General features: G+C 38.1%; 1 protein-coding gene across 4 annotated transcripts in view; it reads left to right on the top strand.

Moving 5' to 3' along the window:
- Nucleotides 1–652: 652 nt before the first annotated feature.
- CD200R1 (CD200 receptor 1) overlaps nucleotides 653–17,011 on the top strand; it is a 40,573-nt gene continuing 24,214 nt past the window's right edge. For all 4 annotated transcript variants that reach the window (XM_007985809.3, XM_007985808.3, XM_007985806.3 and 1 more), the window contains exon 1: nucleotides 653–1,346. In XM_007985809.3, coding sequence (XP_007984000.2) covers nucleotides 1,280–1,346 — 67 coding nt within the window. In that variant the 5' untranslated portion in view covers nucleotides 653–1,279. The remainder of the gene's footprint in view (nucleotides 1,347–17,011) is intronic.

Genomic DNA, 17,011 nt, shown 5'->3' with positions numbered 1-17,011 from the left:
CCCTCTCTCAGACATAACTTAAAAGCGTAGTAACTAGCAACATTAAGGAAGAGGTTTTTTTGTTTGTTTGTTTGTTTGTTTTTGGTGGGGGAAGTCTGAATTCCAGATGTGTAGCAACTAAAAGATAGGTGATTATTTGTAATTTGGTTAAAATGATCAGTCTGATTCTCCAAAGGTGAAACTGAATGGCAATGAATACTGAGTTCTGTTAAACAGAATGCCCTCACCCCCAATAAGGTAGATACCTATGTCTGAATTACTGAAACCTGTGAATATGTTCCCTTGTGTGGCAAAAAGGACTTTGCAGATGTGATTAAATTAAGGATCTTGAAATTAGGAGATCATGTTGGATTATTTGGGTGGACTGAAAATAATCCCAAGGTATTTACAAAAGAGAGGCAGAAGGGTCACAGTCAGAGAAGGAGATGTGACAATGGACCAGAGGTCCGAATGATATAGCTACAAGCCAAGAAATGCAGGCATTCTCAAGTCGCTGGAAAAGACAGGGAACAAATTCTGCCCGAGTCTGCAGATGGAGTGCAGCCCTTCCAACACCTTGATTTTAGTCCCCTAAGGTCCATTTCAGACTTCTGATCACCAGAACTGTAAGATAATAAATGTTATGTTGTCTTAAGCCACTGAGTTTATGGTAATTTATTACAGTAGCAATAGGAAGCTAATACACTTATGATGTTTACAGGGTTGTGTGTTGACTCCCATTATAGACAGTAATTTCACGCAATAATTTTCAAGGAAAAATACTGTATTCCAGACTTGAATACTAAGGCCATAAAGCTCTTCAACCTGGAGAAAGCCTCTAAAAGTTATCATGAATGAGAAATTTACAAGGATGGGCCAAAATAGATAATATTCTGTTTTACTCTTTGGTACAAGTTTAGAAAAATCTGTTTATCTTGGACATGTTCAGTGCCTTACTGTAAAATTTATCTGTGTACAGCAGAAGTGAGAGGAGAACCAATGAGCTGAGAGATAATTCAATCAATCTGCTTCCTCCGTCTTTGCTTCAGGGCTTCATACAGGAAATCTATTGCTGTGTCAAGTTCCAGAGAAAAGCTTCGTTCGTCCAAGTTACTAATCAGGCTAAACCACATAGACGTGAAGGAATGGTCTAGAAGGAAGGGAGTGCCCTGCTGTTGATGGAGTAAGAGTATCCTGTACCGAGAAGTTGACCAGAGAGGGTCTCACCATGCGCACAGTTCCTTCTGTACCTGTGTGGAGGAAAAGTACTGAGTGAAGGGCAGAAAAAGAGAAAACAGAAATGCTCTGCCCTTGGAGAACTGCTAACCTAGGGCTACTGTTGATTTTGGCTGTCTTCTTAGTGGCTGGTAAGTTTGAATTCTCTTTGGGAGAACAGTAAGAAACCTGGTCTCAGATCTTCCTGAGTTTATTTTTTGTCTTTCTTCTGGGGCAATGCAAATCAATTGCAATAATAGCTATAGGGGGTTGCTAAATACGGGTTACTCCCATATCTAGTTTACTTTATCATCCTTTTTTCTGGTGTCTTGCTTATTTTACTTTGTATCCTACTACAATATACAGATCTCTATAATTTGTCTTACTGCCCACTTCCTTATTTCCTCCTGTTTTTTGAACAAGGCAGGATAAATCAAATACATACTAGCAGCAATCAAAGGCACTTAGGTTCTCTTTATCTTATTCTCTGCCCCCACCCCCTTTTTTGAGACAGGATCTTGCTCTGTTGCCCAGGCAGGCGTGCAGTGGTGCAATCATGGCTCACTGCAGCCTGTAACTCCAGGGCTCAAGCAGTCCTCCCACTCAGCCTCCCAAGTGTCTAGAGCTACAGATATGTACCACTATGCTTGGCTAATTTTTAAAATTTTTGATAGAGATAGAGTCTTGCTATGTTGTTCATGCTGGTCTTGAGCTCCTGGCTTCAAGCAATTCTCCCACCTCAGACTCCCAAAGCATTGGGATTACAGGTGTAAGCCACTGCACCCAGCCTCCTCTCTCTTAAATTTTTTCTTAAAAAATAAGAACCCTAACTCAATTAGGGCCACATTGCCAGTAGCATAGATTAGGACAGTTTATTGCTTTCTGTCACTTTCGATGATTAGGCACTTAAAAAATATAATATGCTTACAGTTACAGTGGTGTGTCTGTGATGTATGTCTGTATTTATCTTCAAGATGTGTGGGCTGTAAGAGACACTACGAGTTAGAGAACACACTCTTCAACATCTAGGTTCCTATAGAAGTTATAGAGAACTTGGGCCACTGTGGGGGTGTCCTGGTTTCACTGTAGAAGGTTAGGAGTTGGTGTGGGAGGGAGTTTTCAGGTTTCACTTTTAGTAGACGGAGCAGCTGCAAGGGAAGAGTGTAGTTTGTTTTAAATGTTATAATTTGATAATTGAAAGAAGAAAAGGTATTTTTCCTAATTTCTGAATGACTTCCAGCAAAAAATCTGCTTTCCACGTGTTAATCTTACTAGTGAGCACATGCAAAATAACTAGACTCTATGACTGCACCTTTCTATTGAGAATTTTCACATGCTTTTCCCCCTTTGATCTACACAGCAACCCAGTGAATTAGACATGGAAGACACCTCTCCATTTTACAAAGGTAGAAACGGAGGCGTAGAGAGGTAAAATAATTTGCCCAAGGTTAGATATGACTAGTGTGCGGCAGAATCACAATCAGCAATGATATGCATCAGTAAGCAACACTAAACATTTGAGTGGGCAATTTTCCTCATTATTTAACCATTGTGCTTTTCACCGAAGAGCATCAGTGAAAAAAGTCAAGCCGATGCTTTTAGCCTTAATAGACTGTTCCTCACCTAAAAAAGTCGAGTGATCTGAACCTTTCAGTAGTTGAGATCTTGTTGTAGAAAGCTCTTATAGAAACTTGTGCAGGACCCAGCTTGGCTGGGGCAGCCAGATAGGCAAGAGCTGTTTATGTCACATTGCACTGTTACTTCTGGGAAAAGGAAAAAAAAAATGATTAAAACAAAATTTATAATTTTCAATTTTAAAGGTTGAAAAGTTTAAATTTTAAAACTATTTCTGAACACAACTAGAAAAGACTACGTATATCAGATCATGAAGTCTATGCTTATGTTATTGTAAAGTTATTAAATGTTTAATATCAAGATGTAAAAAAAATATTACTTTACATGTAGTGATTTGGTGTGATAGGTTTACCATGACATGATTTAGAATAATGAGAAGCATACCACTTGGGGAAATGACTTTATGTCTTTATTGCTAAAACTGCTATGTTATTAATATTGCCAAACAGAAAGAACTCGCTTTGTACAAGATAAATTCACAAAGGAACAAGGGAGCTAATGATTTAAATGTAAAACATAGTATTCATTTGGCTTCCCTATTTTTGTTTACTTATTTGCTTATAACTTCAAGCAGCTTGGTAGTTAGTAAACAAGATTTATCCAGAAAAAAACCTGAGGGGAAAAATAAAAACAAACTAAATTGTGCACATTAGAGGAATATTCCCAACCTTGTACCTGGTCCCCTTCCTGGGCACTCCCCATACCCAGTGCCACTTCTTCCTCCTTCTTTTAGCCCTATTGTCTTCTAGATTTTTTTGTATGTGTTCAAATTATATTCTGGTGTTCCAATTAAAATTATTCCATCTTTTATAAAAGCTACTGATTTTGTGATTATGAGTTACTAAAAAGAAACCCTCCACTTCTTTCCTTCTTTGGGCTAATTTTTATTCACTTATTGTTGTCTTCCACTAGAGGACAGACAGTAACAACAAGAGGAGATAAAAATTAAGACAGGGCTCTAAGGTAGCTTTGGCAGATTTACAAACAATGGAAAAAGATTAAAAACAATTGTGCAAAAGAAGGGTTTTGTCCTTATTAATAATTTTAGTCCCATCTTCCTTTTCTAGTTTGCAGTATTTGAGAATTTACGTTATAATACTTTATAGGTGTGTTTTTCTCTAAATGTTCATGCTTAAGCAATTAATTAATTAAAAGTCCTTATTAATGTGTGTATGTGTGTGTGTGTGTGTGTGTGTAGAATAGTGCCTAAAAGTTATTAGCAATCTAAATTAGAAAGACAAAGGTAAGATGAAACAATTGGTGAACATTTAAAATCAGTAAATCTTGAAATTGTATATGAAACTAGGACAAATCTAAAGCAGGGAGAAATTACAGTGGGTTGGAGTTGTGGAAGATTTTGTGGAGATGGGTCTTGAGCTAGACTTTGAATGACAGGTTTGGATAAATGGGGAAATGCAGAAAAAGGAATTGGAAGGATGGGATGTGTAGCATGTGCAAATACAAGGTGCTTCAGAGAGAGAGAAAGAGCCGTAGCTTGCAGGAACAGAGATTGTGTGTTAAATGATAGTAGGAATTAAGGCTGGATTTTGGGGGTCCTTAATAGCTCAATAAAAGAACCTGGGTATTAGTCAGTAGACAATGAGGAGCCATCTGTTCTTTGGTGAACAGGAAACTTTATAATTGAATAGGAGTTTTGGAGAATAATGTGATAACAGTGTCCCATTGAGTGGCAGTGGCACTAGGTAAAATATTTATTTTGAAACATGAGTCAAGAGCTTCTACCCTGGGGTTCTCATTTGAAAAAAGTTATGTGTTGCCACTGAGATATATATGTGACTGAGAAGGGAGTTACGTTGTGGAGGAAGATGTTAAGTTCAGTATAGGAAGGGAGGACAAGTAGGAGGAAAATTCCTGCAGATACTTGGAAATACAGTCAGCCCTCTGTATTGCATCCCTGGATTCAACCAACTTCTGTTGAAAATATAAAGGGAAAAAATAGATGATTTCATTAGTACTGTACATGTACAGATTTTGTTGTCATTTCCTAAATAATTCAGTATAATAGCTACTTGTATATTATTTACATTGTATTAGGTATTATAAGCAATCAGAGATGAAAGTATATGAGAGATTGTGCACAGGTTATATGAAATACTACACTATTTTATATTAGGGATTTGAGCATCCTTGAATTTTGTTATCTCTGGGGGTCCTAGAACTAATCCCCTAAGGACACTGAGGGATGACTGTATAGAAAACTCCAGTGTTTGTGAATCATTCATGAAGTAGATGATCCATCCCACAAACAGAATAAACATAGGGACAAAAAAAAAAAAAAAAGAATAAGCACTAGAGATATTTGGATTTGGGCTCTAAGAACCATACTTATCTCTTTCCAGTCTATAAAAGATAGGAAGATCTGAGAAGAGACAGGAAGGGAGCCAAAGTGGAGTATCAGTTGAGTGCTTAACTTCGTGTAGGAGGAGATACTCTTCTGAAATTGAAGATTAAGATGAGACATTACATATAGGGATGCTAATAGGTTGAGGATGGCAATAAGGTAATGGGAACAAATGAGAGAGTTTACAGTAGATAAATTTCCTCCCAGTAAGGTCATGAATATTTCAGTTAATGGTGTTTAGTTAATCAAATGACCCAGTTGTTGTTTGATTTTATGTTGTGTCTGAAAAATTAACCTGTACATTGATTAAAATGTAGTAACCCTCAACACATTTTTGCATCTTCTCCCTTATTGTCACTCACATACATTTGTCAATTCCTGATTGGAATTTGGGAGCAGATCTGTGGTTATAAAATAGCTTTGGACTGTATGATGCTAGTACCCCCTAAGAATCAAGTCAACAATCATTACTTTTTAAATAATAATAATAGTAATAAATCTCACTGATTTATGTAATTCATAGAATAGGCACAGTCACAATCAGCCCTTTTTTTCCCAGGAAGAAATGACATTGTTCATGCATTGACACTAAGCAAGCAACTTCAGAGTTTTTCTCACTAGAATTTATATGCCTAGACCCCATTCTAAGACCAAAATCTGGTTTGTATTTAAGGAAAGCGATACCAAAGAGTTCCAGGATTAAAGCAGGGCTAAAAGTTTTTCCATTTCTTTTTTGAGATAGGGTCTCACTCTACCTGTCACCCAGGCTGGAGTGCAGTGGTGCAATCATGGCTTGCTGCGGCCTTGACCTCCTAGTCTCAGGTGATCCTCCTGTTTCAGACTCCCAAGTAGCTGGGACTACAGATGTGCACCACCATGCCAGGCTAATTTTTTTTTTTTTTTTTTTTTTTGTATTTTTTGTAGAGGCAGGGTTTTCCCATGTTGCCCAGGCTGGTCCTGAACTCCTGGATTCAAGTGATCCTCCTGCCTTGGCCTCCCAAAGTGTTGGAATTACAGGCATGAGTCACTGTACCTGGCCAGTTTTTCCACTTTCGAAGAAATAATTTTCTTTAAAAATCTCTGCTACGTTGACTTACTGATACTGTCGCAGGTTCTCTTAGAAATTAGACTCTGAGAGTTTTGTGTACAGGATGCTTGTGAGCAGAGGGAGAAGTCTACCTGCAATCTCAACCAACTGACACCCTTACCTGACCCCACAGCTCAGGAGCTAGAGTGGCCTTAGAGAGGCCCTGCATTGAATAAAAATGGCTGGTCCTTTATATCTCCATCTAAATCAGTCACTGGATATGGGCTCCCCTGGAAAGGGTCTGACTTTGGTCAAAGTAACTGAAGTCATCCCTGGAGAGGCTGAAAACTGAAGACTGTCTGCTGACAGTGATCCTAGTGACAGGAACAAAAAGTCAAAGACAATTGTTGGTGGCACATATTATGTCCACTCTAGTTGTCATTTCTAATACTCTTAATTCCTTCTTGAATTTCCAAGTTTCTACCTGGTATTATTTTCTTTCATCCTGAATAATTTCTGTTATTGTTGCTAGTAGTGTAGGTCTGCTAGTGAGGAGTTCTCTTAGTTCTTAGTTTTCTTTTTATATATATTTTCTCCAATATCTTATCTTTCTGTTCTTTTGATTGAATAATTTCTATTGCTATATATTCAAGTTCACTGACAATTATAATTTCCTTTCTCCTCTCCATTCTTCTGTAAATATTGTATTTTTCTATTTTAAGATTTCCATTTATTTGTTAAAAGTTTCTTTTTTCTCTGCTGAGATTTTTCTGTGTTTTTATTCATTCATCGTGAGTATATTTTTCTTTATGTCACCAAGCATAGCTGAATGTTGCTTTAAGACTCTTGTCTGAGAATTCGAGTGTCTGGGTCAGCTTGAAGTTGTTGGTGTCCCTTAATGTATTTTCTCCTAAGAATGGGCCACATTTTCTTTGTTCTTTGTAATTAAATAGTTTTATTTGGGTTTTGAATGTTACACAGATTCTGTTATATTACTGTGTTGATATTTTACTTGGTTGGACTCAAACTGCAAACTCTACCCCTTGAACAGTATCTCAAATCTCAGTTCTTTTACAGGTAGCTAATTTGCTTTGACCGTGACCTGCAATGTGTGGTTTAGAGTCATCAGAGATATGCGTAGAGTGTATGCAGAATTTGGAACTCATTTACTCTGACTCTATCACTTTTCAGAGAGTAAGATTGCTCTAAAATCTGCCTGCTGGTTCTTCAGAAAACTGTGGGTTTTCTATTAGTTTTAGCTGCCTACTGTGGTATCATCTGCAGCCCTCTCTGGGGCTAACATCAGTAAAAATGAGGAAATAATGGGAACCTACACCCACAACTCTGAGTCCTTATTTCCTTCTTCCAAACATTGACACCATTCGCGAATTTTTCTGCTTCCTCCACTTTCCAGTAACCTCGGGTAGTTGTTTTTATATTTTGTCCACAATTTATAGTTCTTACCTGTGGAAACTCACTGGCCCATAAAGAAGTGAAACTTTCTTCAAATATACATATTTTAAAATATTATTGTATTTTTACAACAATATTGTTGTATTTTTACAACTAATATTGACTTAATGGTTATATTGTTTTGGATGTTAAGATTGAATATATTATTATGCCTTTTTGCTTTCTAAATTTTATCCATGCATTGGATATTTTGGTACATTTCACTTTTCTCAATAAAATTTCATTCTTCTTTTCCACAATTTCTAGTAAAATTTCTAGATACGAATTTAGATACCAATAGATACCAATTTCTAATACGAATATAACTCTGTGTTGGTTCTAAAGATCAGTTATGTAATTCTAACCACTAGCCGTTTCATCTTTAGAAATTGCTTAACTTCTTTTGACAGTAATTTCCTCATTTGTGAAATGAAGGAGATGTATGACACTATTAAGAAGTATAAAGCCTTCAGAAAGGAAGTACTTTAGAAACCTTCTAATTAAAAATCTTTCATTTTATACATGAGACAAATAAAGCCCGAGCGTGTATGTGGGATTGCTAATCATATCACACAGCTTTCTGGGGTATGAGCTGAGTTTTGAACACCTTCATAGTACAAAAATTAGAGGGCAAAGGGATGGGGCAAGTGTGTGGGAGGAAATCTATGACTTTTAGATGTGATACATTTGAAATGACAGCAAGTATTCAAGTGGGGATAAATTTTAGCTAAATGTTTGAGATTTTTGCTTAGGAAAAATAAGTCAAAGCTAAAATGTGGGCGGGTTATTCTGTCAACCAGTAATTTAGAGTGTCTGTCATGTATCAGTCACTGTGCTTCATGCTGTGGACATTTGATCAAGACAGACACAGGTCCTGCTCTCATGGAGTTTAAATCTGCTGGGAAAGACAGATATTAAATCAATTACTGCAAATAAATAATGTGCAAGTGCGTAAGGATAAATATAGGGTGACATAGAAATGTGTAATCGGTGAGTCTAATCTGGTTTGAGGATCAAGTTAGGCTTCTCCAAGGAAGAAATATTTAAGATGAAGATGAAGAGAAACAGCGAGGTAAGAAGAGTTGAGGGATGAACATTCCAGGCAGGTCAAACAGGCTTACTGAAGGACAGAGGGAGCTAAACTGTGACTGGAGTGGTGAAACCAAGAGGAAATCACCTGTGTAGAGATTTAGTTGAAGTTCAAGGGATTGAGGAGCAAGAGGAGAGAAAGTGTAAAGAGAAAAAGCAGCTGAGACTTTGGTGAATACTGACATTAGGATGCCCAAGGAGAAAGATAGCTTGCAGAAAAGATATGGGAGGAGGCAGTGAAGATAAGGAAGGAGACAGAGAAGGGAATGCATGGGTGTAAGTGGGAAGGCTAGGAAAGGGGTTTTAGAAGGAGAGGAAAGTGGTTAATTGTATTAAAATCCACCAACAACTTAGGAACACCAGCACTGAAAAGAGGCCAAAAGCTTGACTATAAAAGGGCTGGTGACCTTGAAAATTGCAGTTTGAGTAGATAGATGTTGGAGCAGCGAGATTGCTGGTATTGAGGAGGGAGTGGGTGGGAAGGAAATTGAGGCTGTGGGCACAGACCACTCATTCTAGAAGTTAGGCAGTGAAGAAAGGAGAAGGGATCCTAGCTAGAAGAGGAAGTAGCATCTAATAAAGTTTTTTGGTTTTTTTTCTACCAACATAGGGGAAACCTGAGTGTATTTAAAGGATATTATTTGAGAAATTTCAATGATTTTGAAGAAATATTTTTCCAACCAGTATGTGTTTATGTAGTTTTAGTTTAGTAATTTCTTCTTTTTCTCTGCCATTTTGTTACTTTACCATGAATGCTACCTTTTCCTAAAAGGTTTATCCACTACATAATATGAGAATATCTGCTTATATGATTCATTTTGTGGTGCTGCTAATTTCTTGAAAGAAAATGTCCAAATGGTAAATGTTTACAGGTCCCCAATAATAAAATCTAGCTATTTTAATTCTTCACAAAATTATCCTACTTATCTTTAATTGGCTCTTCCCTAGTTGTTCCCCAGGGATGGTTCTAAACCAGTAATTTTAAGGTAGTTGCCAGACAGAATTCCCTATAGAGCCTAAGATTGCCTATAGCGCTTAAGCCTGCATAATCAGACTTTTCTAGTATATAGGGATCTAGACTTTCACAAGTCTTTTCAGGGTGTTCTGATGGGTGCCAGGGTTCAGAACACTGCTCTGAGTCTTTTCTAGTTTCCTCACCACCCAAACTATCCTCATGTCCTTTGCAGACAGCTGCTTACCTCCTGATTTACCATTGTCCAGTGTGGACTTCTTTAATGTCCACAGATGGTAAGGTTTCTGAGAGCAGGGACCTTGCCTCATTCAAGCTGCCATTTCCTAAACTCTGCTGAGCTACTTGCCACTAAGTAGGTACTAACAAGTGTTTGTTAACCTGCTCCCTCAAAATGTTTCTTGTGTCTGTAATAATTCTTAACTTTTTGTTCCCCTCTTAGAGATGAAATATCAACCTTTTCAAAAGCAAACCTGCTTTTGGTCTCATTCCTTCTAGTACCTCTGGGATCCCGCTTGACCAGTTAGCTTCCTCATTCTTGTAACTTCTGGCTCTCCCTCTTTCTGTCTATGAATGTGCTGTGTTCCCCTCTATTATTAAATCTTTTTTTTTTCTATTGAGGCAGAGTCTCACTCTGTCACCAGGCTGGAGTGCAGTGGTGCGATCTTGGCTCGCTGCAACCTCTGCCTCCTGGGTTCAAGCAATTCTCCTGCCTTAGCCTCTCGAGTAGCTGGGACTACAGACACGTACCACTATGCCCGGCTAATTTTTGTATTTTTAGGAGAGACAGGGTTTCACCATGTTGGCTGGGATGGTCTTCATCTGTTGACCTGGTGATCCGCCTGCCTTGGCCTCCCAGAGTGCTGGGATTACAGGCGTGAGCCACCACACCTGGCCTGTTAAATATCTTCTTGATCCGTCATAGTTCCTGATGTTGCTCCATCTCGCTCTGTCTTTCAAGTTTAACACGAAAGGATGAAACCAGTGTCATTTCTCCCATTCTTTCAAGGTCAGCGTTCTTGAAAGACTTAAGTCTACATTTGTTGACTCCATTACCTCTGATCAGCCCCTTTCAATCTGGTTTCCACTTGTACTTCTTTTTTTTTTTTCTTGTTATACTTGATGTTCTAGGGTACATGTGCACAATGTGCAGGTTTGTTACATATGTATACATGTGCCATGTTGGTGTGCTGCACCCATTAACTCATCATTTACATTAGGCATATCTCCTAATGCTATCCCTCTCCCCTCCCCTCACCCCATAACAGACCCTGGTATGTGACATTCCCCTTCCTGTGTCCAAGTGTTCTTATTGTGCAATTCCCACCTATGAGTGAGAACATGCGGTGTTTGGTTTTCTGTTCTTGCGATAGTTTGCTGAGAATGATGGTTTCCAGCTGCATCCATGTCCCTACAAAGGACATGAACTCATCCTTTTTTCATGGAACTTCATAGTATTCCATGCACAGAATGTATATGTGCCACATTTTCTTTATCCAGTCTGTCATTGATGGACATTTGGGTTGGTTCCAAGCCTTTGCTATTGTGAACAGTGCTGCAATAAACGTACCTGTGTATATGTCTTTATAGCAGCATGATTTATAATCCTTTGGGTATATACCCAGTAATGGGATGGCTGGGTCAAATGGTATTTCTAGTTCTAGATCCTTGAGGAATTGCCACACTGTCTTCCACAATGGTTGAACTAGTTTACAGTCCCACCAACAGTGTAAAAGCATTCCTATTTCTCCACATCCTCTCCCGCACGTGTTGTTCCTGACTTTTTAACGATCGCCATTCTAACTGGTGTGAGATGGTATCTCATTGTGGTTTTGATTTGCATTTCTCTGATGGCTAGTGATGATGAGCATTTTTTCATGTGTCTGTTGCACTTCTTTGTTAAACTTACTCTCTTTCAGATCTTAAGGTCACTGACGACCTTTTTGCTACCAAATCATAAAGCTTCTTAATTCTTAGGTTAAGACTGTTCTGCATATGTTTTATTCTTGATTGTTCCTGTCTTGAAACCTATTCTTTACTTGGTTTATTAGTCCGTTTTCACACTGCTGATAAAGACATACCTGAGACTGGGCAATTTACAAAAGAAAGAGGTTTAATGGACTTATAATTCTATGTGGCTGGGAAGGCCTCATAATAGTGGTGGAAGGTGAAAGGCACATCTCACATGGCTGCAGACAACAGAATAGAGCTTGTGCAGGGAAACTCCCATTTTTAAAACCATCAGATCTCGTGAGACTGATTCACTATCACAAGAACAGCATGGGAAAGACCTGCCACCATGATTCAAATACATCCCACTGGGTCCCTCCCACAACACGTGGGAATTTAAGATGAGATTTGGTTGGGGACACAGCCAAACCATATCATTCTGCCCCTGGACCCTCCCAAATTTCATGTCCTCACATTTCAAAATCAATCATCCCTTCCCAACAGTTCCCCAAAGTCTTAACTCATTTCAGCATTAACTCAAAAGTTCACAGTTTAGTCTCATCAGAGACAAGGCAAGTCTCTTCCACCTATGAGCCTGTAAAATCAAAAGCAGGTTAGTTACTTCCTAGATACAATGGGGGTACAGGCATTATGTAAATACAGTCATTCCAAATGGGAGAAATTGGTCAAAACAGAGGGGCTACAGGCACCATGCAAGTCCAGAATTCAGCAAGGCAGTCAAATCTTAAAGCTCCAAAATGATCTCCTTTGATTCCATGTCTCTCATCCAGGTCATGCTGATGCAAGAGCTGCGTCCCCATGGTCTTGGGCAGCTCAGTCCCTGTGGCTTTTCAGGGTACAGTCACCCTCCCAGCTGCTTTCATGAGCTGGTGTTGAGTGTCTGTGGCCTTTCCAGGGGCAGAGTGAAAGCTGTCAATGGATCTACCATTCTGGGGTCTAGAGTGCAGTGGCCCTCTTCTCACAGCTCCACTAGGCAGTGCCTCAGTAGGGTCTCTGTGTAGGGGCTCCAACCCCACATTTCCCTTCCATACTGCCCTAGCAGAGGTTCTCCATGAGAGTCCTGCCACTGCAGCAAACTTCTGCCTGGACATCCAGGCATTACCATATATCCTCTGAAATCTAGGTGGAGGTTCCCAAACCCCAATTCTTGACTTCCACGCACTGGCAGGCTCAACACCACATGAAAGCTGCTACAGCTTGAGGCTTGCACCATCTGAAGCCACAGCCTGAGCTGTATGTTGGCCCCTTTCAGCCGTGGCTGGAGCAGTTGGAACACAAGGGGCCAAGTCTCTAGGCTGCACACAGCATGGGGATCCTGGACCTGGCCACAAAACCATTTTTTCTCCTTACCCTCCAGGCCTGTGATGGGAGGGGCTGCTGTGAAGACCTCTGACATGCCCAGGAGACATTTTCCACCTTGTCTTGGGGATTAACATTCAGCTCCTTGTTACCTATACAAATTTCTGCAGCTGGCTTGAATTTCTCCTCAGAAAATGGGATTTTTTTTTCTATGACACTGTCAGGCTGCAAATTTTCTGAACTTTTGTGCTCTGCTTCACTTACAAAACTGAATGCCTTTAACAGCACCCAAGTCACATCTTGAATACGTTGCTGCTTAGAAGTTTCTTCTACCAGACACCCTAAGTCATCTCTCTCAAGTTTAAAGTTCCACAAATCTCTAGGGCAGGGGCAAAATACTGCCAGCATCTTTGCTAAAACATAACAAGAGTCACCTTTGCTCCAGTTCCTAGCAAGGTCCTCATCCCCATCTGAGACCACCTCAGCCTGGATTTCATTGTCCATATCATTATCAGCATTTTGGCCAAAGCCATTCAACAAATCTCTAGGGTGTTCCTAACTTTCCCACATTTTCCTATCTTCTTCTGAGCCCTCCAAACTCTTCCAACCTCTACCTGCTACTCAGTTCCAAAGTCGGTTTGCCATTTTGGGGTATCTTTTCAGCAGTGCCCCACTTTTCTGGTACCAATTCACTGTATTAGTCTGTTATCACACTGCTGATAAAGACATACCTGAGACCAGGCAATTTACAAAAGAAAGAGTTTTAATGGACTTACAGTTCTATGTGACTGGGAAGGCCTCACAATAACAGTGGAAGGTGAAAGGCACATCTTACATGGCAGCAGACAAGAGAAGAGAGCTTGTGCAGGGAAACTCCTGTCTTTAAAACCATCAGATCTTGTGAGACTTATTCACTATCATGAGAACAGCATGGGAAAGACCTGCCCCCGTGATTCAAATACCTCCTACTAGGTCCCTCCCACAACACATGGGAATTCAAGATGAGATTTGGGTGGGGACACAGCCAAACCATATCACTCGGCTTTATGGCACTGCATTTACATCCTACTTTTCTTCATTGTTTTTGTTAAGTGCAATGCCTCCAAGAGATCTCTAGTTATAAATGTTTGCAAGGCTCTAGTTTTGGCCTTTTCTCTAACATCAGAGACTGCTGTTTGGCAGCCCATGGGTTTACAGACACTTTTAGCTGAGTGTGTAATTTTTAAAAAAAAACTAGCTGCCAATTAATAATAAAATTTGGAGATTTTACCTATAATCCCTCACCTAGTGTCTGGGGTGGCAATAAGGATTAAGTCCAATGATGCAGGTAAAGAACTTAGCATTGCATCTTCATTTATAAGCATTCAAAAATGACAATTTAATGATATTTTGTGGTTTTCAAAGCTCTTCTTATATATTATTTGATAACATTTAATTAGGCCCCTACAGATAAACTTTTTGGTTGTTTTCAGTTTTTTTAAACTACAATTTCAAAACTGTTTTCAGATTTTTTGGAAAACAATGCTAGAATTAGTATCCTAGTACATATCTTTGCATATGTTAATGTGCATATGTATTCAATGTCTACATATCCATTGAACATGTTGTCCTTTATGATCAGTGATACACATTTGTACAACATCTGCCTTAGGTTAGGGAATATGTTTGTCTTCATTAACTAGTTTTGGAGTTTGTGACAGTAATTGCCTCAAAAAAATACTCCCAAAACCAAAAATGATAGTACATGTTTTGCTGAAGGGAAAATGAGAGGATGTAATTCATTTAGTTATCTAAAAAGATCTAAGAAAGAAGCAAGAAAAGAAGAAGTAAAAGTCATATTTTCAAGCCATTAGAAATTATTTAATGCTTAATCCATGCATAATTCATAGTGGTTCATCTCTACATTCGTTATAATAACTTTGAAGATTTATTGAAGTTTGAAAGAAACTTTGAAACTTCAAGACTTGTTGAAGTTTGAAAGAAAATAGACTTCAAGGGTTAAAAGCTTGACTCACCAAATGTAGAGTGAAATAATTTTATTTGGTTTCCTCAAGCAAAATGCCATGATATTTTTAGTTTTCATTGTATATTAATTTTGTGTTCTAATTTTTGAAGTACTGTCAGTAGAACACAGAAACCTTTAGTATGAATTTCCTGGAAAATTAATGTTTGCCATTGTAACAGTATGAAATACAACATGGTTTTCAAATGAAAACATTCTCCCTCACACGTCTCACAGCATATTATCTTAATTGTTCTTCCTTCCAACAAGTACTGTAGTAAATTCATTAAAATTTAAATAACAGTAAAGTTTATAATAAGCAATTAGAATGAATTCTACTTAGCTCAGTACCAGCATAGAGACCCCAAGTCCTATAAAGAAATGTCCATAGAAATGTCAAAATAAACCATTATACACGATTCTCTTTTGCAGCTAATAGAGTTACCTGATAAAGTCATAACCACATTAGTTGGTCCACAGTTTTGCCCCAAGTTGAGTTTCAGTTTGAAGTTCATTTATCAGACTCCTAACTTACCTGTTTGTATTCCTCCAGAAGACCTGCAACTGAAGGAAAGGGCAGAACATCTTTTTAAATTTCCATCTCCATACATTAGAAATAATACATGAGTATTAGCAACAATGTTAACTATTTAAGTATGGCATAATACTCGCTCTCTTTTGGTTAGTAATAGTTACCGAATTAGGGGTTTTTAACAGGAATGGTGATGTTTCAGAAATGTCTAAGTTTTTTTAGAGAGTAGGGCATGCAGAGCACAGCATTTTACATTAAATAAAAACTGCTTAACATGACAAGAAAATCATGTGCTGTTTCTGAGAGCCTTTTATTTTTTTCACTGGAGGAAACCTCCATGAAGTGTGGGTTTGCAGCGTCATGCCTGTTTCTATGTGTGGGTGTATATGCTTGCTCAGGCATAGGACGATGATGATTTGGGAAAGGAAACTTCTGGTGCTCAAAGTGAGTAAGAGGTTTCGCTAGTAGTAAAATCATGAAAGCATTCTTCCTTCTACTGATGATTTTGACTTAGACAGAAATTTTTTTTAAAACATTATTTTCAGTGTGAAATATCTTTGTATTTAGTTTTGTGCTTATTTGTGTAGAAGCGTATTCTAATGTTATGTGTGTGAAAACCTAATGTTTCTGATGCTGTTTTTCATTATCTCCTTTCAGCTTTATGGAAGAATAATTTATGTACAATTAATTGCATCACTTTAAAATGTGTAATTTAATAAATTCTGGCAGTTGTATATACCTGTGAATCATCACCACAAACAAGATACAAAACATTTTCATCATTTTTCAAAATATTTCTCATGTACCTTTAGTCCGTTCCTGCCTTCACCCTCATTTGCAGGCAATCACTGATCTGTTCTTTGTCACCAGAGATTACTTAGCATTTTATATTAGTAGCAGTATTTTTTGTAGTATGTAGTATGCATTCTTTTGTGCATATCTTGTACTTTCAATTAGTAGAATGATTTTGATATTTGTCAATGTTGTGTTTTCTTTTTTGCTGTTGAGTAGTATTCCTTTGTATAGATAACTGAATAACTATTAATTGACCTTTGAGTTGTTTCCAGTTTTTGGCAATTTTGAATAAATATTTGCAAATAAGGCCACTATGAACATTCATGCATAAGTCTTCTGTGGACATGTTTTCATTTCTCTCAGATAAAGTTGGAATGAACAGATAATATGATGGGCACATGTTTGAATTTTGAAAAAAAAAAAACTGCCAGAAATTTACCAGTGTAATTTATATTATTTTACATTCCCACTAGTAATGTATGAGAGTTTTAACTTCTCCACATTTTTGCCAGGATTTATTATTGGTCATTTTAATTTTAGCTATACTTGTAGGTATGTAATCATTATCTCACTATGTTTTATATCTGCATTTATTTTAAGGTTACTAATATTGAACATCTTTGCATGAATCTATTGACCATTTTAATATCTTTTTATTTTTCATGAGGGGTCTGTTCAAATTA

This window comes from Chlorocebus sabaeus, chromosome 22 (genome assembly GCF_047675955.1).
Source record: "Chlorocebus sabaeus isolate Y175 chromosome 22, mChlSab1.0.hap1, whole genome shotgun sequence".
Classification (NCBI taxonomy): domain Eukaryota; kingdom Metazoa; phylum Chordata; class Mammalia; order Primates; family Cercopithecidae; genus Chlorocebus; species Chlorocebus sabaeus.
This window is presented reverse-complemented; position numbering and strand designations above follow the sequence as displayed.